This window comes from Choloepus didactylus, chromosome 5, assembly GCF_015220235.1.
Source record: "Choloepus didactylus isolate mChoDid1 chromosome 5, mChoDid1.pri, whole genome shotgun sequence".
NCBI classification, from domain to species: domain Eukaryota; kingdom Metazoa; phylum Chordata; class Mammalia; order Pilosa; family Megalonychidae; genus Choloepus; species Choloepus didactylus.
The window spans coordinates 18,907,428-18,930,269 of record NC_051311.1 but is presented as its reverse complement, the minus strand read 5'-3'; the positions used below and the strand labels follow the sequence as shown (position 1 = coordinate 18,930,269).

General features: G+C 44.0%; 2 protein-coding genes across 3 annotated transcripts in view; one reads left to right on the top strand and one right to left on the bottom strand.

Annotated features, from left to right (window-relative positions):
* CCNY (cyclin Y) overlaps nt 1-16,104 on the bottom strand; it is a 214,857-nt gene extending 198,753 nt beyond the window's left edge. The window contains exon 1 of one of the 2 annotated variants that reach the window (XM_037835656.1): nt 15,245-16,104. In XM_037835656.1, coding sequence (XP_037691584.1) covers nt 15,245-15,398 — 154 coding nt within the window. In that variant the 5' untranslated portion in view covers nt 15,399-16,104. The remainder of the gene's footprint in view (nt 1-15,244) is intronic. The other variant, XM_037835657.1, reaches the window with a different exon arrangement.
* On the top strand, nt 15,116-22,036 carry LOC119533821 (double homeobox protein 4-like). Its single transcript, XM_037835658.1, has 2 exons — nt 15,116-16,487; nt 17,476-22,036. Exon 1 carries the CDS (start codon nt 15,645-15,647, stop codon nt 16,356-16,358), a length of 714 nt encoding a protein of 237 aa, XP_037691586.1. The 5' UTR covers nt 15,116-15,644; the 3' UTR covers nt 16,359-16,487; nt 17,476-22,036.
* The last annotated feature ends 806 nt before the right edge of the window (nt 22,037-22,842 follow it).

Here is a 22,842-nt window from a genome sequence, read left to right as displayed (position 1 = left end):
CTCCTACATTACAACTCTGAATACAATCAGCTTCCATATCCAGATGCAAAATACACAAGAACCTGCTCTCCAAAGCAAATCCAGCCATTAAAAATATATGTCTTTTATAACTAATGTCCTCCTAATGAGCATAATCCATTAAGTAGTCTGGGGGTTTAATAACAGCTACATATTGAGTGTGTACCTGTGTTATACTCTTATCAAGTACACCATACTAAATGCTCTGCAAATATCTCATTTTTTCCTCCACAAAAACCCAATGGGTAATCATTACTAGTCCCATTTCACAGATGAGAAAACCAAGCCCTGGAGAAGTTCAATGACCTGCCAAAGGTCAGACAGCTGTGGAATGGCACAGCTAGGATTCAAACTGGGCCTTTCAGAACACCATTCTTCTCTTCATACTGCGTGGAACCCAGTTCACATTTAAGGAAGCCGATTTTAAACAAAAATCTTACACTACTTTCCAAAAATCTAGCAAAATCAGAATTATCCCCTTTACAGAGGACAAGGTTAGACAGGACTTCGGCTACCATGGAAAAGCCCAGAGAATCATACAGTGCTAAGACAAAGAATAAAAATATGGCCCAATACCAGAAATTAGCCTTTGTACCAAGCCACCCAGGATCACTCACAAGCAATTTTTCCCCTGCCTGCGATACCCTCTGCTGCCTCTTCCCCAAGCCCACTCCTCTGGCCCTTGTTCATCAGGGTCTTACAAAGCCTTCCCTGACCACCAGTGCACAGGAAGTCACCCCTGCATACCCCATATTGTAATCACTTATCTGCACATCCATTTCCTCCAACAGATCATGAGGTCCTTGGGGGCAAGGTCCAAATAATATTAACCTTTATATTCCCAGCACCCAGCAGGGAGCCAGGCACTGGTATCTGGATGGATAAATGTTTGCTGGCCTACTGAAAAGCTGAATCTAGAACTCCTATGAGGGCATCGAATTATTATCACTTTTCTAGAAAACTCCCCCCTCCTCGAGGCTAGTGTCACCATGGACCCCTATAATAGCCATGGATCTGGCCCTAACCATCACAGGCCCTGCCAATGCCTCACTTACAGAGACGGAAAGCAGACACTTCCCAGGCAACACTTGCCTACTGGATTCCATTTTTGCTCTAACCTCTCTTTCTCTGTGAGTGAAGAGAGCACATTCTAGAAACACTCCTATTAGGGCACTTGTTAGTAATGCTAGTTTAAAGGGAAAGGAATTTCTCTAACTTCTCCAGCTGTGTAGTTCCTTACTGTTTCTTGCAGTTTCCTGTCTAGATGACCTCTTTACCTGTAGCAAGAACTCCAAAACTAAACAACTGCCACCACTTTTGAATTCTGGGGGAAAAAAAAAAAGGTAGCTTTGCCTGCTATCAGTTTTTCAGCCACAGCCACCTCACACAGATGCCACCACTGGCATTAACAGTCACTTTCCAATTTAAAAAATGGTAACAAGAGACATGTCTTCTGGATAGAGATTGCAATGGAATAAGACAAGTGAAATGAAGACCAAAATGCCATCCACCAAACATCTCAGAATAATAGCTGACCATGAGACAAACAATTTACAGAAAATCAAACAAAACAACATGGCAAACTTAGCTCTCAGTGACAGCTCCCACCATAGAAGGGCGAAACTGAACCTCTAAATTGTTTAATAGAAAATGGCCACTACATAGATTGTTAGGTTGAAGATATTCAAGAGAAGCATTAGTCTTTATTATGGAAATATAATAAATACCCTCATTTTATTTAATACCCTAACTAGTTACCTGTTCACTGAGAGAGGAACCTATAAGAACTGTTAACCAGTTACAATGGTTTTATATACTTTAAAAGAAAATACTTGAAATATTCTATAATCATAATTTCCTGTTCCAGAATTGCATCCCCGATCCCCACAAACTGATAAGCAACTCCTACGTAAATAGTACAAATCTATGTGGTTTCATCATATTCTCATTTTGTACAGACAGACTTTCTAGGTTGTTTGCATAGAAAAACAGCTGAAAGAACTAAAGAATTCATTTAACTTGGAAAAGGCTAGACATGTGAAAAACCATAAATTTCATGGAATCAGACATCTACTGGCTTGGTTAAACTGCAAAATCACTCTAAAAACAATAGTCAAGGTCATTTTGGAGGACACTCCAAATACAAAAGAACAGAGAGAAAATAAGCAAGTCTTGACTTCTTTGGCATGGCCAAACTTCTCATTTTCCATGTCATTGCCATATGAACACGGTTAAGACCTGTCTTCAAGCTCCAAATAATGCTATTGATTCTGCACACACTGACAACCCCAGAGAGCATCGTGGTGCCCACACCTGGTCTTTCCCCATCTCTCCACAAGGACGTTTCAGTCCGGTAGTACCTGCCCAGGTTACGCAGTTTCCCTCTGTATTCTAAACCCAGAGTGTTTAATTCCATTACTAATGAATAGCTGTGCTTTTATAATTAGTAACTTTTTCCTAACAAATGGTCTGGTTACACCAGTAGTTGATGATATATTTTCATACCTCAGGTTTTTGGAAAACACCTTCAAGAATCGCTTCCATGTGTATATTTATAAACATATTTACCTCTAAGGGACTGACATTTTTGGCTCAAATATTCTTAGAGGCAACGTTTAGTTGTCAGGAATGTTATACCACCACATTTTTTTGAGCTTTCTTCACCAGGGCAAGCTGCAAACCAAGACTTGAGTTTCTAAACCTCCTTTCAAGAAACCCTCACTGTCATTTTCTCTTCCAGTGACAGTGTGGCTTAAGTAAAGAACCTTACTCTTCAAATCAAATAATTTAAATGGGCTCATCCAAAAATATTTCTTCCTTACGAACAGAACGATGCAATGCAACTAGGAGTTTCCCCCACCTCCAACTTTCTACCAAGGATGTCCTTGAATGCCAGACCCCTAAATCAAACATTCATTCTCTTCTCCTCCTCAGGGTGTTACACTACAGATGTCTTGATTTCAAAAGGTCCACAAAAATTCAAAACTGCATGGAGCACTCGAACCAAGCCAAAGCTACTAACTGTTAGAAAATGTCGTCAGATTGTTGCTACACAGACTTGAACAGGCATTCCATTTTCATATTCGGCATCAGAACAGAAGCTCAAAAGGAGAATCTACTGTGAGTACTAATAAAATACAAAAAAAAAAAAAAACCCCATACACAGAACTAGATGTTTTTAGAATTAAACTAAAAACTAAAAAACAAAACTGCTGATAAAAGCAGAAAAATTTACCTGCCTTCAGTAAGATATACTACACCAAAAAAGAAAAAAAAGAAGAAAGAGAATTCAGTGAATTTTGAATGTGAGTAAAGAGATCCCAGCTTCCAGGTGAAGGGAGAGCTCTCCTACCATCCACTGTCAGAACTTCAAGCACAATGTTAGAACAATTTCGGGAGTTAAACTGAACCCCGCAGCCCTGGCAGCCCTGAGGGAAGGAAGAGCAGGGCACCACCTCACCATTATGGTGTGTGCATCCTGGGGTCTGTGAAGCCCCACTTGGTGGCCTTGGATGCGTGAAAGACACAAATGCCAAGAGCACACAACCATTAGGAAATCACCCTAATACCTTTCTCTTTCAGCTTGAATCCCAGAGCCTGGAGCTCAGTGGCTCTCAAGGTGGGGGAGGGGAGGGGCTGCTCCCCAGGGGACATCTGATGATATCGGGAAACATTTTTGATTGTCATGACTAAAGGGAGCTGTGCTACTGGCATCTGGTGGGTAGATGCAGGGCTGCTGCTAAACGCCCTACAACGTGCAGGACAGCCCCCACCTCCACCAGAGAACTATCCAGCCCAAAATGTTGGTGCCAAGACTGAGAAACACTGCTGTATCTTTGTTAAGGACTTGTGCTTTATTGACAGTGCCTCTGAGTTCCAGACCAAAGAGCTAGAAATACACCTTCACACATGAAGATGGCCAATCAAGATGGAAACGTAGTTACAAAAATCAGGAAAACGCATTCATTGATAGCATGATTGTCAACAGTTCAAAACAAAGATTCAAACATAGCCTAAGGACAAAAGAGCCAAGCGACGAGGTGACCGGAAGTCGCCCTGTATCCTTGACCACGGCTGCGGCAGCAGGGGCCATTCCCTACCAGGAGCTGCTTTCCAGGTTCACCCTCTCCCATCATCTCTTCTGTATTGGATTTTTTCACTTTGGCCATGCACGCCTTCCTCCAATCTCCTTCATTCTTTTCTTCCTATTCCTGTTGAAAGGCTTTCTTATAAAATATCCTGTACACCAAGAATAAATTTCATTTTCAAGAAACCCAACTTAGGCTTCAACCAATGTTCCTCTTAAGAATATAATTAGTTAAGTGAGAGAAAAAACATTGGTGCCAGATACCCACACAGTCTCCTAGTTTTGTGTCAGACATCCACATGGTCCCTCCCTCGCAAATGCCATCCCCATCAACTCTGGAAGTCATTGCCATGCTCCAAGACCCTCGCTAATTACACCCAATGGTGCAGAGGCACACCCACATCCCTGTTTCTCACCTCTAGGGCTCTGGCTTGCACGGTGTGTATGGCCCTGCGTTTGAGTCCTTGCTGCCCTGACTCACCCTAGCAACGCCACCCCAGCTCCCCTCACCCACTCTATTCCCATCCTCCACTTCCATGACCCAGAGGCCACCAACAGCTCCATAAAATGAGTTACCAAGAACAGCCCTTCTGCTTAAGAAAAGAACTCTACAAACAGCAAGGAATGCTTGCAGAGGGTGCAAGGTGCGTAAGACAGGAAGCCTATCAGAAAGGACAGTCTTCCACAGAAGCAAACTATGTGCAAAGCAAGACCATGTTCCCACCCTCAGATTTATCCCCATGTGGTTAATACCCGAAGTCATACTTTCTGAAGTAACACTGCCTTCACCAGGCTTCCTCTAGACTTCCTGCAAAATCATACATGAAATTAATTTTATAGAAAAGAGTCACACATAGGCTAAAATTAAAATAATAACTGTATCTCTTCAATTACAAAAACTTTAGCTTTCAGAAGCCAGAAGGCAATCTCCAATGCTATATAAACCATTTGACTGATGCTTTACATGCAAAAGAGCAACAACCACCACACATTAAGATAAAAGTCCATCACTTACTTACCCAAGACTTGAGGGAAAAAGAGGCTATGGAGAAGAAACAGCATTTATCAAATGAGTAGGAAAAATAAGATTAGCCATATAATACTTACTGTAAAGGAAAGTAACCTTGATGTATTTGCAAATGTGAAATTTTGAAACTGGATTAAACACAGCACCATGATTTCATTTCTCATCAGATACACTTTGGTAGGATATACAAGTGAAGCCCTAAAGTCTGGAGTCACATCTAGATACCTATTATAAGGACCACAAAGCACTTACAGGGTAATTATTACTATACTTAACAGAATAACTGTAATCAATTAAAATCCTGAAAGAGGGTTAAGTTTGTTAATGCATAAAATTCTACATTGGGAGTGAAATTATTTCTTGGAAAGCAAAGAATACCTAGACCTCCTGGCCTACTCATCCATGTACTAATTCCTCTGATTAGTGCTTAATTTGCAACAAGTTTAGGAGTCAAAGAGTTTACCAAATATGAATGAATGAAATAATCTCAATAATGTTTAATAACTTCTCTTCCTTTTCTGTCCTCCAGTATTCCTCCAAAGTTATGAGCGTGTTGCCTATAAAATAGAAGTGATTCGCATTTTACCATCCAACTAAGATTTCTGCAAGGCTCACAAAGCAAAATGGCAAGGATGTAACTGTAGTTGCTAACAATTATCTTTAGTGTACCCAGCTATAGCTCCATGCCAGGAGTCAGCTGACATGCCTACAAATGCCTGGTTTATCTCTGGTGAGCACAGCACACCCATCTATCATACCCAACGAAGCCCCACTCGAGTAGCGGATAGAGACCATAAAATTTATATTTCCTAAAACTAGTATAACTATAGGAGACTGGACACTAGTACCAAGACGTTACCACTGCCCAAAACATTTTGGAAATAAAATCCCTTTACAGAATTGCCTTTCAGGTCAATTTCTGAGCCATATTTTAAAAACAGGAAAAAAAAGGGGGGGGGGGGTCGTTTCCTAAAGTCAAATCTTAAGCATAGAATGTCAATATCCTGGCAAAGTTGGAGGAAAAAAGTAACCTTCCTGGTGAGCCACCCAGAGCTTAGCAATTTGGAGTTAAAACGACCCCTGAAACAACCTGTTTTCACCAAGAGACTTTCCAGGAAAGTCTTGCTGATCTTAGGGACTGGCCAATTTGTGTGATATCAGACTGAAAACACTCAATTTTTGCTTTAGCACAACTCTTTTCTCCAGGTGAGCTGGTAGCAAAAGAAGCCAAGGAAGAAGTAAAGGAAGAGAGCTATAGGAAATTTCTCCTTATCTAAAGCAGTACTTTAATATTATATAGCACATTTATGTATGCTTCAAAACCCTATTCTTCCAAAAGAACTGAAAACAGGTACTCGAACAGATAATTTACACATAATGTTCATAATGCCATTATTCACAATAGCCAAAAGATGGAAATATCCCAAGTGTCCATGAAATGTTTCTATGTATATAAACAAAATGTGGTATATACATGCAATGGAATATTATCACTCAGCCATAAAAAGGAATAAAGTTCTGATACATGGTACGACATGGTTGAACCTCGAAAACATTGTGCTTAATGAAGTAAGTCAGACACAAAAGGGCAAATACCTAGAATAAGCAAATTCATAGAGACAGAAAGTAGATTAGAAGTTAACAGGGGCCAGGGGAGAGGAGAACAGGGGAGTTCTTGCTTAACGGGTACAGAGCTTCTGCTTTGGGTAATGAAAAAGTTTTGGTAATGGATGGTGGTGATGGTAGCACAACATTGTAAATGTAATTACCACCACTGACTTATACACTTAAAATGGCAAATTTTATATTATTTATATGTTACCACATTAAAATTAAAAAATAAAAAAAATGAAAACTCTATTCTAGAAGGAAAAAAAAAAGTCCCAGCTCCAGTTTCCATCTAAGGGTATATGCTGACACTCTCATGACTGCCTCATATGATACAGTCGGCAGACTCCCTGGGGGTGGGTGGGTTCAGTTGCTATATACCTCATCCCACTGCTCATCACATGGTATCGAGATGTTACTTTGGAAGCACACAGCCCAGAAGAGAAACGAATGCCAGGGAGAGTAGGGAGAGCAGCGTCTCTATTGAAAATTCTACAGCTAGCAAGCATCACATCCAAAGGTCACACAGCTCTGGATGACCTCCCACCACTCAGCTCTGAAATTCCAGTTATCCTTCCAGCACTGCCTTGAATACTGCAAGGATGTCTTTGTTAGGACGAGCCCATTAGCTTCTAGCTTCTCTGGCTAGGGAAGGTTCAAATGCCATTTGCTGCAGAGCCTGGGCCAAACTGTATATTTAACACAAGAAAATCAACATGAGTGGCTACGTTCCTAATGACACATGTTTGCCGAGTGCTCTGGGTCTATGAAGCATCTTAGCCTCATTCTGCTCCTTACACTGCCTCGGGAGATAAGGCGAGGCAGTGTTCTTAGCTGTGTTGAAGCAGAGAAGGACAAAGCTTGGAGCCACGTCGGGACACGGGTCATCAGGATGGTGCTCTTCACCTGCAACCATTCCTGATTACCCAACTATAGAGCTGAGACCATACCTTGTAAACCCACTGCGAGGAGCCACCCCTGAATTTACCCCCACCCCTCTGAGCCCCTCTGGATGGAGGCCATGCTGATCACTTGGAGCAGAAAGAGGAAATGTGTTGCCCAAGACTCTCAGCATCCCATGATGATTAGAAACGCAGTGGCGAAAGTGAACTCTCTCCCTCCTTCAGCTCGAAGCTGAAAATGATACCGAAAGTAGGAGAGGGCCTCGGAGCAACTGTTATTGCCCAGGACTTACCTTCTTGCCTAAACATTGAATTGCGAAAGGCCTCCTAGACTGAGGTATAGCAGGTACAGTATTGTCAATAACCCTCCTATGAAAAATACCAAATGCTTTTTCCTTAAAGTGAGTACAGCATGACATGCCTGGAGCTAAACCTCTGACCCTCTGTGCTTAAAACTGAATTTCAAAGCCATTCGCATGTCCCGCCTCTCAGTTTTTTTCCTTTTGGTTCTGCCCTTCTCTTGGCTAGGAAAGGATTTAATCTTTGTGTTATTTTCATCTAGTCAGAAACATGAAAGCATTCCTCTCCTTAGGGTAAGAGAGACACAATCGGCTTTGTAGAAATGGGTGAGAAAATCTATCATAGCACAATAATTTAATCTTCACTTCTTTTAAGATGCAAGCAGAAAAATAAAAATCAAGATTCTTAATCACAAAGTACCACCAGCCAAAAGCATACAGGCAATGACTGTCAATCTCTTAAAACAGAACGGGGTGCAGACCAGGCACCAGGAATTCAGATTCCAGACATGGTCAGTCTCTAATTAGCTGTCATACAGGAGCTGGGGCAGGGTTGAATCCAAACTGCCACTAACTAGCTGTAGAAATTTGAGCAAATTTCTTAACCTCTAAGATTCAATTTCCACATCTGTAAAACGGGGAGAATGGTGTGAAGATGAGGATAACACAGGTCACGCAATTAGCACAGTACCCACACAAAGATGACACACAGTAATTTGATTACTATGACCTGGGAAAGAGACTTCACCTCCAATTCCGTTTCCTTATCTGTAAAATAAGGCCAAGATTCTAAATTAGAGAGGAAAATAAAATACTCAAATAAGTGGTCAAGGACTCAGAACCAGTGTGTCGGACAAAGGGCTCTACAGGGAATCTAAGTGCCGTTCTCTACACTGCGAATATGCTTTGTATGGAGTGTTCCTGGGCCTTAGACAGGCAGCTCAGCTAACATCACCTGGAAAATACACAGGTTTGGCTTTGCCCAACAAGACTGGAAATGTTAGCATGAGACTGAGACCCAAGAAAAAGAGCACAGAAGAGATAAAGTTAGATAGGTTGTAGATACACAAAGAAACCAAGGGCAATAATTCAAGCTAACACTACACAGGTACTTAGATTTCAAATCACTCCTTTGTCTCCCCACCCCTGTAAGAAAGAAGGTACTTTCGGACTTTTCGAGTGACTCTGTCCTCACTGCCTTGCATACTGCATGAGTGTCTTTGTTCGAATGACCTGGGAGGCTTCTGGCTTTTCTGGCTGTGGAAGGTACAAGCACCATTTGCTGTAGAGCCCTGTGTTAAACACTTAGGTTTAATACAAGAAAAGCAACGTGAGTGGCTACATCATTCCTAATGGCAGGTCTAGCACTTTTTGGTTTACTAAGCATTTTAGTCTTGTTTTGATCCTTCTGTACTTCAGGACGTAAGTCCACTGCAGAAGACATTTACAGAAAGACATAAGGAAAAAAGACAAAACATATCACGTTGTTAGATTTCAATTGGCAAGGGTTTCCTTTCAGTCTTGGTTTCTGTTTTCTTTTTATGTCTATTATGCTTTAAAACCTTAAGTTTCATTTTTCAGGACTTCACCCTATCTGTTACCTCTCAGGTTAAAGCTCAAAGAAAACCAGAAAGTTTCACAACCACTCTACTTTCATTATCACATGATCTGCCCATTCTCTCCTTCCCTCCTGCTTCTGCTCACCCAATAAATATTCTTGGGTTAGATGCATGAACCAAAGAGAAGATCCCTGTCCTATTGGCGCCTATGTGCTGGGAGGCAGAAATAATTATGACATATATGTATATACACATAGTATGTTCGAAGTGGATAGGCACTATGGAATGAAGAAACAGTGATGCAGAGAAAGTGGCACTAGAACTGCTGGGGGTGGGGGCTGTTAAATGGGGTAAGAATACACGGAGAAGAGCATTCCAGGCAGAAGGATGGAGCAAAGGCCCTGCGGTGGAAGCATGGCTGGCGTGTTCCAGGAACAGCACAGAAGTCCGCCAGTATGGCTGGAGGGAGAAGAGAAGGGAAGGAATGGGGAGGGGAGGCAGATCACATCAGGCCTTGGCGTCCACTGTAAGGAAATGGCTTTTACTCAATGTGAACTGAGGAATGGAATCACTGCAGTTTTTGAGCAAAGGAGTGATGTTTTCAAGTTTTACTTGCTGCTATGCTGAGAGCCACTTGTAGGGGGCAAGGGTAGAAGTGGGGAGACCAGTTAAGAAGCTGGCGGAGATGACAGTGGCAGCTAAGATCAGAATCAGGGCAGGTTTTGAGAAGTGGTCAGAGCCTAGACAAATTTTGAAGGTACAGTCATACTTTCCTAACAGATCATATATGGGATGAGGGAGGAATTGAGATAGAGGATGACACTAAGTGAAAAAGCATGAAGTTGCCACCCAACATTTGAAGCAAAATCCCAAACTGAAAAATATGCTGCAGATATGGCAGGTATCCTGATTTATGTGGTCTCATCAAGTTTTCAATTCTCTTTAGTCCATCTCTCCTTTTTTCCTCCCACCAGAATAATCTAATCAGGGAAGTCTAGACTGGATAATTGCTGCAGATACAATGAAGGTCTCACTTTGAGGCACCCTACCCGGAGAAGGCAACTCCAGACTAGTTAAGCTTTGATGGTTAGTCAAGCAACGACGGGAAGTTTCCATTTGCCATTTACTAACTGTGTGATCTTGGACATGTCACTTATCCTCTCTATGCCTCAGTTTCTTTTCTTAACGATAATTATATTATCTATCCTATAGGATTACTGTATTAATACACAGAAAGCACTTAGAGCAGTGGCTGGCACAGAGTAAGCACTATATAAGGAAACACAATTATTACCATTATTGTTATTGTTTTTGTTCTTATTTCTCAACCTCTGAATAACTGAATGAGAAATTTTACCTGGGGAGATGAGTCTAACATAAATTTCAAAAACACGAACAACGTAGCGTCAAGGTATACTAAGTACAAAGGCACAGAAGTTTGCCAATAGTCTCAAAGAGGCCTACCTGCCCTAACTCAGTCACTGAAGTTCTACTGGAAAAATACTATTCTTTTGTGTGTTTAAGGTGTAGGGAGAACATGGATATATATGTCACATCTCTACGATTTAAAGAAACTAATCTATCACAGAAGTCCATGAACCTCTCTGAACCTTTCAATTCTAAGTATCTAGGATGTTCTTCATGACATATGAAATAAATGGTACTTAAGCATTTCAGCTTTTGATTTATACTGGAATCAAGAGTTCTTGAGATGTAGTTTCAAAATGTTTACTAGTAATATAACCATCTCGAGATATAGTTTTAAAATATTTACTAGTAATATAACCATCAATATAACTCAGAAGCTAAAAATTACATATGTAATTTAACTTAAATCTGTTCTCTTCTCCGAGCCTCTGATATGGAATGAATTTCTATCCAAAATGCCCCTGAACAACAGGTAACATCCCTAAGATCTCTCAGCCAACCAGTGGTTTCAACCCCAACTGCCTATCAGAATCCCCTGAAAAGCTTTAAGAAAACATACGGATGCCAAGACCCAGCCTAGATCTCTGGGTTAACTGAAACCAATGTTGAGAATCAATCGCTAGTTAGGTAAATCCTAGAAATACTCTTTTATTGTATTTGGGGAAGCATTTAAGAGACATTGCTTAACTGGTGAATTAGCATTTCTGGGTTTAAACTAGAATCATCAGATAAACCGGGTCCTGAAGCAAGGGAACACTACAGCCTGGATTCCAAATTCTTAAATAAAATGAAACTCTCACCTGCCCTATACTCTCTCAGACTACCATGATTCTGCAAAACAAGATGTGGTGGTCTTCCAAATGTTCTCTCAAAAATGCCTGATAGAGCCCCCCTGAGGAGCTGGTGGAGAGTACAGGGGTGTCGGGCTTCTCAACCTCGATGGCTGCTGATGTGCTCACAGAGGGGACTGGTGGTTTGATGCGCTGAGCCCTCTACCACAGGACTTGCCCTTGGGAAGACTGTTATTGCAAAGGAGAGGCTAGGCCTGTCTATAATTGTGCCTAAGAGCCTCCTCCCAAATGCCTCTTTGTTGCTCAGATGTGGCCCTCTCTCTCTAGCTAAGCAACCTGGCAGGTGAAATCACTGCCCTCCCCACTACATGGGATCTGACACCCAGGGGAGTGAATCTCCCTGGCAACGTGGAATATGACTCCCGGGGAGGAATCTAGACCTGGCATCGTGGCATAGAGAACATCTTCTTGACCAAAAGGGGGATGTGAAAGGAAATGAAATAAGCTTCAGTGGCAGAGAGACTCCAAAAAGCCAGGAGGTCACTCTGGTGGGCACTCTAACGCACAATACAGACAACCCTTTTTAGGTTCTAACGAGTTGGAATAGCTAGCAGTAAATACCTGAAACTATCAAACTACAACCCAGAACCCTTGAATCTTGAGGACAATTGTGTAACAATGTAGCTTATGAGGGGTGACAATGTGATTGGGAAAGCCATATGGACCACACTCCCCTTTGCCCAGTGTATGGATGGATGAGTAGAAAAATGGGGGCAAAAAAAAAAAAAACCACCCAGTGTTCTTTTTTACTTTAATTGATCTTTTTCACTTTAATTTTTATTCTTATTATTTTTGTGTGTGATAATGAAAATGTCCAAAAATTAATTTTGGTGATGAACGCACAACTATATAAAGGTACTACGAACTGAATGTACACTTTGTATGACTGCACGGTATGTGAATACATCTCAAAAAAATTGAATTTAAAAAAAAATGCTTAATGACTAAAACTTCTTTCCAATGAAATTTCTTTCCAATGAAAGAAAACACAATACTGCTCTACTGTTCCTTGCAAAAGACTTCTGAGACTTACTGTCAAATAGCTGGTTACAAGTCCTTCTTTTTTTCCTACTTCCTTACTATAGTCAATAATAATACGCAGCCTGACTCTGAGAAATGTGAATCTTCCTTTTGTTCACATTTTTTTTTTAATTTTTAATTCATCATCTAAAATATAAAGCCTTACCAGGCATTAGTGCAACAACATAAAGGAGAAAATATTTTCAAATATTTTTGCCTGTCAACAATGTGTAAGACTGAATAATGGCTTTCTATAATAAACTCATTCATTCATACCCTTAAAATACTTTGGTGGTTTGAAGCTGTTCTGAACCCCTCCCAGTGGGTGCAGACCTATTGTGGGTGGGACCTTTTGGTTAGATTCTTTCCATCGAGATGTGATCCACCTCATTCAGTGTGGGTCTTGATCCTTTTACTAGAGTCCTTTATGAGAGGATAAGAGAGATGAAACCAGGAGAAGCTCTTCTAGAAAAAAAAGCTCCCCGAGGAGCTGAGAAAGCCACTGAAGCCAGGAACTGAAAGCATCGAAACCCAGGAGAGAAGGACCAGCAGACGTGGGCCATGTGCCTTCCCATGTGACAGAGGTGTCCCAAATGCTGGTGGCCTTTCTTCAGAGTCCAGTTATTAGCCTGTTGATGCCTTGAGTTAGACATTTTTATGGCCTAAGGACTTAATTTGAAGTTAATAAATCTCCATGTAAAAGCCAATCCATTTCTGGTACATAGCATTCCCACAGCTTTAGCAAACAGAGACAAATACAATACTTATTGTGTCTTCATCATATGCTAGACACTTCTTTGAAATGTTTGGGGTTAAGGCAGTGATAGAGACAGACCTGGTCCTTAACACCTTCTGGATGCTTTTAAATGCATAAATTTTTTTTTTAAAGTATGGCTGTAGTTCAAAGACATCTAAATAACAGGATAAAACAATGAAAGTCTAAAATAACAATGGAAAAGTCACATGAATCATAATTCACAAAGCACCTACCATAAACCGGTGTTTGTTGCATTTCAGTCTCTATATACAAACGCTACTCATCAAATAAAGTTGCTGCCTACTGAGATGAAGTTACCACTTAGAAGAAATCAGAGGCCAAGCAATGAGAAAAGTCTTTCCTTTAGTAGAGTTTTAAATGTGGCTTTCCACAATAGAGGGAAGGCTCCATCCCAGTGAATTATGCCAGGAACAGACTGGGATCAGTTCATTCACGCAAGAATTTATTATCAGATTAGTGCAACTAGATCAACTATGAGAAGATTTGTGGGTTAAAAATAAGAAAAATCAAGCTGTCATAAAAATGTATTTCCCACTTCAATTTAAGTTGAAAATTATATAACCTGTATTTTAAGCATGTTGTGTAAACTACCCTTCTGTAGATGTTATTAAACCAAGGAACTGATTGATAAAGTAGTATTAATAAAAGACACTGTAAAGCAATAAAATAAACAAACATTACTAGGTGCAGTAACTTCCCTAACAAGCTCTAGTCCAAACCAGAAGTCACCCAGACCAATCAGAAATTCATAGGACTATAATTCAGCCCCAAACAAATATCCTTTTTTGTTATTCTTTAAAATCATTATGGGTGACTTAACCCAAAGCTGTCTCCAAATCATTCTGATAATATTCTAAAGAGAGATTAAAAAGCATTCTCAGGAGAAACTATTTGACTCCACCCACCCACACCCCCCCAAAATACTTTTTCTTTTTTTAAGTATTTTTTTTTCCTTTTAACCGCTAAGGGGGAAGGGAAGACAGCCAAGTGGGGTCAACCTGTAAGTTTCTTGGGCGCTGCCACAGGCCAACACTGTTCAACTGTGATTCCAAAATGGGAATTTACTCCTCAATTATGCCAAGGATCATCCATTACCTTCGCTCGTTAAAGGACAAACCCACTCACCCGTCTGGCATGTGAGCGTTAAGTTGGCTTTGGCCACGTTAAGACAGTAACTGGAACCCCAGGTTCCCCGACCGCCCCCCGCCCCCGCCCTGGCTGGCTCTTGGTTAGAGAAGGCACAGCTGATGTCACCCCCACCCCAGCCAGCCCCACGGGGCTCCCGGGGCCAACCGATGGGAAAGTTTCCCGGCTGCCATTCACTCGCTAGTTCTGAAACCACTGAGCATCTGGCGAGGGGTGCCGCTCGGATGCTGCGGGGCCCAGCGGTTCGCGCCCGGGGACCCGCGGAGCCTCGCGGTTACAAGAACGCGAGCACCCCATTATGCACATGCTTAGCCAATTCTAGTGCCTCGACGGCGAGGGGGAACTCAGGACCTCGGGAGAAAAGCTGGATGTCAATTTGGAGCACAGGGGAAATAGGCGGGGGAGGGATAAGAGCACCGGGGGATCCCGAGGAAGAAATGGGGGAGGGGAGCCCGCAGCGCGGCTCAGTCCCCGTCGGCCCGGACGCGCGGGGCCGCGACCCCGCCCGCCCCGCAGCTCACCGTCTATGTTCTCCCGGTCGCTGATGTGCTGCAGGTTGCAGCCCGTGTCCTCGCGGCTCAGATCGGTGTCGGGCCGGTAGGACTCCAGCCGAGAGTGGGCATTCCTCCTGAGCTTGGGGCTGGACGACACGCAGCACGAGGTAGTGTTCCCCATCTTCGGCGGCCCTCCTCCTCCTCGGGCTCTCGCCTTCCTCCACTTCCCCGGCCCCCGGGAGCGGGGACAGGGTAGCGGGTGGGGTGCGGGGCAGTGGGACGGGAGGAGGACTGGGGCTGGGACGGGGGCGGGCGGGAGGAGTGGGAGAGGCTCGCCCCCGCCGGGGTGGGCAGACGGAAGCCGCAGCCCAGCTGCCCGGGTCAGCAGCTGCAGCGGCAGCAGCGGCGGCGGCGACGGTGCCTAGCCATGGGCGGTGGCGGCGGCGACGAGCGGGCGGCGGCCCAGGCAGCTCCCCTCAGCCGCACACGCGCGCCCCCGTCCCGGCTGCCTCATCCACCACGCCGCCGCAAGAGCGTCCCGGGCCCCGGTCCTCGGGCGGGAGGAAGGCTCAGACCCCACCTGCACGCAGGACTGCGGCCGCCGCGCCTAGGTCATCCCGCCGCGGCCATGGCGAGCCGGGCGCACCGCGCCACCTCCTTCCCCGCGTACTTTCCCGGTCGGGGGGCTGGGTTACCCCGGCGGCAGCGGCGGCGGCAACCCCGAGGCTGCCTTTTGCAAGAGGTTCCGGTTCAAGGGGGTGGGAACGCCGCGTCCTCACCGCCGCCCGAGGGGGAGGCGTTGGCGCGGCCCGCGTGCCCCGCCGCGCCCCCGCGGCCCTCGGCGCAGCGCCGTGCAGCCACCCGCAAGGGGATGCTCGGGCCCCGCCGCCGCCGGCGCGCAGCCCCCTCCCGCCGCCGCCCCCGCCCCGCCCAGTCACCGCCTCTTCCTTTCGCCGCGCCGCTAGTGCCCTGGAAGCAGATCGGGCGGCCCGCGAGGCAGCGCCGGGCCCGGCAGTGGGACCCCCAGCGGCTGGGGGTTAGGGTCCCGCGGGCTGGGCCCCACCTGTCAAGGCACTGTGGTTCAGAGACGGGGTCCCGTTCTTTTCCTGCGCCTGCTCGCTCCCTCTTCTGGATGGGGTGAAAGTTGGAAGGTGTCCCGGTGCCTCCGGGGACTGCGGGTGCGAGGAGGCAGCCCCTGGTCCTGGGCCCCGTTCTCCCCCGGGGCTCCCGCGGAGGGAGGGCCGTGAGCCAGGCGAGAGCGGAGCCCGAGGTAGAGGAGCAGGAGGAAGGGGTAGGGGGTACTTCGGAGAAGAAGGGCTGGGGGGTACGGATGCAGGGGCGGGAGGAAGGGATGGGGGTACGGACGCCCCCGTAGTGGGGCGCTAGGGAAACAGCTTGCGCTCCCGGGAGGATTACTTTTTTTTTTTTTTTAGCCTTTTAAAGGAAGCTGGACCTTGTTTTGGGCGTTCTCCTATTTTGAGTTTCATGGCAAACTTGTTTAAGCCCTGAAAATAAATCGCGGAGACCCCAAGGCTATTTTCAGGTCGAATTATAGCTGCAGAGTGTTTTGAGTTTCTTGAAGGTTCGTAACGTGAGGCAGAGGCAAATCAGAGGTAAAACGATTCAACTCTTTGTTTTACTTTTTAAATGCTGTGGCATTTGTCGTGTTAGGCACAGGTCTGAACTGAGGCCTGTTAACTAAGGTTAAGGTGTGTGAAAGTGCCTGGCGCATGGCAGACAGTCAATAAACTGGTTCCCGTCCCCTCCCAGTGCACCACCGCCTGCTTTCCTGGCCAAGAAAGGCTGTTCCTTCTCACCTATGTTGGGAAGACTATGAGGTGGCAGAAACAGCTTTCCCAGCCTTTTCCAAATAGTCAACGAAGGCATTATGAGGAAGGGATTAGAGGGAAAAAGATATTTTTGACCAACAGAGAATCTGGTTCAACCCTCTTAATTTTATATGAGGAAACTGGGACCCAGAGAAATGAAGTGTCTTGATTTGCCCAAAGTCTCAGTAGTAGTTAGTGACAGACCCGGATACTAAAAAGAGGACTGAAGGAACTGATATTTCTGTGGTGTCAGCAATGTGTGCACACCTTGCCAAGGGACTTGTAGGCATTAAATTATTTAATTCTCCACAGGCAGTCTTTTTTTAACCTGTGCATCCCTCCCTCTCATGGTAGTGTTTATATATTTATTAGTCCATATAAAAAGGAATCCATGCTTTTAACTGTTTTAATGTCATTTGCTGGGACAAGTGGCCAATGTCTTTGGAAAATAAATGGTAGCAGAGCAGTGGTGTCGATAAGAAGAGGAAGGCGATGGAAAAGGGAAGTTCTAGAGAAGTGCAACCCAGGTGGGTAGATAGCAACTAACAAAATAAAGGTTGCTCTTTATTAAAGCTGTACTAACCTTATTGCTTCTCAGGAAAGTTTGATTGGGGCATGACTGCAATCAGCAAATGTGTGTATATTCAGATTTTCTGTGCTGCAATATGTGGCCCAGAAGTAAGATGGCTAAAAATTGGGAAAGGAGGTTACCCTATTGTGTGTTCTGATTGTAATTCTGACTTGTGGGGGCACTCTGTGAAGGTAGGCATCTAGTCATTGAGCCGTATGTACATGGCATAGCCACTCAAGTACATGACTGCTAGGGATAATTTTTATTTAATCATAAAATTTATGATGATACAAATGTGTGAATTTTATGGTTTTGGAAGGCTTATGGTTTTGGAAGGCTTAAGAGAAGTGTAAGATGACACATCCGACTGCCTGCAAGGCCATCTTTCTGCATGCTTCCCATTCCAGGGGGTCTTTTGGTCACCAGGGCAGTGTCACTAGGAAGAGAAGCTGAAGGTGGGGGAGGACATGACTGAGGGTCAGGGTACTGCAGACCCTTACCAAAGTGGGGGACAGGTACTAATCTGCAGGGCTGTCTCTGTCCCCACCTCCACCACCCTCTTTGACATTCTGCTGTATTCCTGTTAGGTACACAATTGTTTTGGCTTATTTAGGAGTGTGACTTTTGCATCAACAGGCCTGGAGAGGAAAGATAAGTGTTAAAGCCTAACCAGTGATTTACCTGGGACCAACCCTCCCAATTCAAACTTTCCAGGCAGGAGGGCTCCATGCCTGACACCCAATGACACTTTAGGAAAGACTGCAGAAGACTGACTAACTCGAGCAGAGGCCATGTAATGCCAGAATAGTAATAATGCAAGGTGTCATTTGTTGAACACCTGCTCGATGCCATACACTGCACTGTTTTTTTTTTTTTAAACATCTGAGCCTCTATGGGTATCCCCCGTTTTACAATTAAAGACACTTTAACTCTGATAAGTAAACTTGTTGAAGGTCAAGCTACTAAGACATGGCCCACTGGGGAACTGAACTGAGTTGATTGCAAAATCCATGAGGTCCCCTCTAAGCTGCATCCACCTGACCTCCTGCTCCCACTTCCAGGTATCAAGAAACAGTGGGGGACCCCCAGTTAGAATACAGAGAAGGCAAGTCTCCTGCAGAGAAGAGACTCTAGTGTTATTTCTCTCCTTTTCTATTCTGTATTCTTTCTGAAGGAAGCTTGGAGCTGACTGCTTAGTCTTTAAGAAAGATATAAAGGGGTGAGGGGACCCTTGTTTCTGTGGGGCCCAGCCCTCCTGACCAGAGTAAGAAGACAGGTTACACAGTTGGGGAGAAGCCCTGTGCAGGAACAGCTTGTACATTTGGCCATAGCATCTTGTATCACTTGGGAATCTAAGTGCAGGCACAGTTTCCTCCATAGGGTGCGGCTCTAACCCATGATGGGGATATGGGGGACCACGGGGGAGGTGAGAACTGCCACCAAAGACTCTGGCCTCAAGTTAAAAGGGCCAGCCTTGTTAGAAAACATCAACCTGGATCCACTCATATCCCACCCTGCTTTTCAAGTAGAAAGAATTAGTTGGGAATTATTTTCCTTCATCTTTCTCCATAATTACTATTAAGATTTTGGTCATTGTAAGGAGGTAAATGTAGAACAAGAGCATCTTTGGTGAGCTAGCTGCGTCTGTGGTTTTCAACTCTTTTTTAATCAGTTGTAGCCTTTTCAACAAAATTTTCTGTGGAACCATAATATTTAGAAGCAATATCAATATTAACTTATAAATTCAATTTATAAGATCTACTTATAAAAACAAATCAGTGGCAATAGGCTATCTTAATTGAAATCAGGGTGGATCATAATTGAACTATCTCATGTCCATGAAATAGGAATCAGTCATTTGCAGAACTCCTAAATCGCCTCCTGCCAACACAGAAAACCACTGAGCAAAATTAGCCCAGGACCTGGACCAAGACCCTGCAGAAGGAAAATGGATAAAATCTCAGAGGAAAATAACAACTCAGGGTATAGCCTGCCTTATCACCTGGTAGCCAAATTCCTCTGTCAGTTACTCAAGCATTTCTAAGGCAGCTGTGGAAATACTAAGACCCTTTGTTTATTGTATCCCCTTCTTGTCCCCCTCTTATTTTCTAATGACCCCCTCTCCAACAATGCCTTTCTTCATACTTAATGCTAGGCAATCCATAATCAAAACCGGCTATCAGGGAAGTTATTTGGGCTGATAGCTCTTTCCTTTTTGACAGCCACTTGATCCAGACCAATGCAGGTTATTCATTCCTGGAGACTGTATGAGCCAGGCCCCTTGGGGACTCAAAAATGGATAAAATACAGTTCCCACCCTTGAGAAACTCGCAGCCCAGTAGGGTAAACGGTCAGGAAAACAGGTTTATCACATATCCAAAGATGTGGATGATTGCAGTCACTGAAGTGATAGAATCTGAAGAATGTCAAGCCTGCTACATATGAATGTGTCCCTTTATTACCTGTGCATGTACCTAAAATTCCATTATAAGAGACTTATTCCTATGCAATAAAGAAATATACCCCGAAATTTTGTCAGAATGGAAATTCCCACAAGAAATGAAGAATGCTGGGAGATTTTCACACCAGTGCCAAGTCTTTTGGACGAGGGTAACTGCCTGAAACTCTGTGTTGAGAAGGATTCTGAAATCATATTCCAGCTGAGGGGGTGCAGAGTGGTGCCCCGAGAGGAGGTAGAAAAGACAGCACTTCTCCCACGTATTTTCTATCCATGAGTGAAACCAGCATTAGCACCTGATAGATACCTTTGTGTATGGGATCACTGAAGTCACTTTCTGAAGCAGGGGAATAAAACTACTAGCAGGTTGGTACAAAGGACAGCTAAAGTTTACTTAGGAAACTAAGGAGATAGAAGAGGTCCAAAGCCCAGACAACCAAAGTCACTGGGTATCTGGGAGAAGGCCCACTTGGAAACTAGTTGTCTACCTCACCATTGAGAATTCACCACCTGCCCTCAGGTTAAACACCCTAAGAATAGCCCAATGTTGCTAAACTGCCTTCTTTGTCCATCCAGGTCTACCAAACAGAAATGGTAAATTTATGTGTAATCCCTGAGAACTAGGACTCTGCCTTTTGATAAGGCAAAGTCCAGCGTCCAGCAGGGTCAGTCATAGGAAGGAGTGGGAAGAGATGCTCTTCTGCCCAACGCTTGGTCTGGTCATCTTACTCAGTTGCAGAATCCTCTGTGTTGCCCAGTTAGACCACGCTGCTCAGCCAGCCTTGAATTTGGGCTTGCCATGTGACTAAGTTCCAGCCAACTACAATGTGAGTAGTAGAGCTTCCAGCAAAGGTCTCCAAAGCAGCTTCCTGTTTTCCACTACTTGGAATGTGGACACGATGGTTGGAATTCTAGCATCTATGTTTTCATATGAGGTGGCCATGAAAATGGAAACCATCAGTTGAGATCATGTACCTATGAGGATTTTTTTTACATAAGCAAAATAAGCTTTAATGTTGTATAAGCCACTTTGTTTTCAATTCCCAAGTTATACACAGCCAAACCTGATCCTGATCTGGGCAGGGTTTGATATTGTCATTTGGTAGAGTTTTCTGTATTCATGTTGACAGTTTTCATTGATTGGCTCCCAAATAATAGGGACTGTGACCTAGAACTGAGGGGCAGTCATATATACTGGACTCCTGATAGGTTGCCAGCGGGAAGACACAACACTAGGTAAGTTCTGGAGCCAGGGTAGGATTTCAGTGGCAAGAGGAAGTTGTTTCTCCAAAAGAGAGATTAGCGCTCATGGACATTAAGAGTTAATGGCCTCAATGTATTATTCCAACATAGCACTCCTTCAGTATTCCCAGAACTGGAGCTAAGGGTTCCTGTGAGCAGGGATCTCCATGAGTCCACCCTGGTGTAGATGCTGAAGGTCCACCCTTCCCCCAGCAGCTTCACAGAGTTTACTGAAGCTCGGGGCAGGTCACACACTCACCACCCCCTCCCCACCCCCTGCCCAAAACCTGTCAAAACTTCTTTGTTGAATGAAAACTCAACTCCATCACCTGGCATGCAAGCCCACCTTCTCTCCAGCCTGCAGAACTGCTCAAAACCCACTCTGCTTCTGCCATTCTGGTCTCTCCCAGAATGAGGGGGAGCCCCTCTCCCTCAAACACCATTCCCCTGCTCCCTTTCCCAGCCTCGCATCTGGGAGGCACCCAAGGGCTATGTGTTACCTGAATAATACATTAGGAGAATTACCTAAACACACTCTTCTTCCTACCTGCATTCCCTCCCCACCCCCAGCCTTCTGGTATTTTTCTTCCTTTCCTTCCTTTTCTTCTCATAGCAAGGGAAGGTCAGGGAATGCATTGGGAGGGGAGGTGCTGGGCTGATTATTTTATTCTACAATAAAGATGTTAGAGAAAATATTTTTCTCATTGTTATTTGCATTGTGAGGCTTTTGAGGTTCATTAAGACCTGTCTGCAATAAATTGTGTTTATTACTTTATGTTTTCTCTGTAATTTAATTAATCCAGGAAAACAGCCCTTGTGAAATGGAGTTGAGCGTCCCAGAGCTCAGCCCTGACTGTGTTAGGAAGAAAATCGCTCGAGTGAAAATATAATACATTAAGTTGTTTACTTCAAAAGGAAAAATCAGAATTCAGCAGTTTAGGTCATGTTTTATCTTTTTTTTTTTTTAACCTGAAAATACCCAAACTTCCAGAAGAAAAATGTATATGCTGTGTGTGTGTGTAACACATGCATACTAATAAGCCATATTCATTCAGTTGACAAATTTTGCCAATTTCTCTAAATCATTGTTTCTCAACCAGGGACAACTTTGCCTGTGTCTGCAGACATTTTTTATTGTCACAACTGGGGAGGGGATGCTACTGGTAACTAGTGGGTAGAGGAGGGAGGTGCAGCTAAACGTCTACAATGCACAGGACAACCTCTCACAACAAAGAATAAGAAAGCCCCCCAAATCAATAGTATCTTGACCCAACTTTGCTAATTATTCACTTCAAATTTGTCACCCAGCGTTTCCATCAGAACATACATCCTATACTTTTCATAGCATCTGAAAGAAAATAACAACCCCACTCTACCAAGAATTCATTATCCAATTTAGCATCACACTGAAAGCTGTTTAACAGGAACAAGTAACACTTGTTTTCAAAAGAAAAAAAAGATAGTTACTTTCAAAATATTTCTTAAAATTAATTTTCTACAGAAAGCCTTTTTTAAAGTGAAATCA

Bases quoted from the DNA above. Each gene is read 5' to 3' on its own strand.
- LOC119533821 (XM_037835658.1), top strand. From the start codon at position 15,645: ATGGGCGGTGGCGGCGGCGACGAGCGGGCGGCGGCCCAGGCAGCTCCC.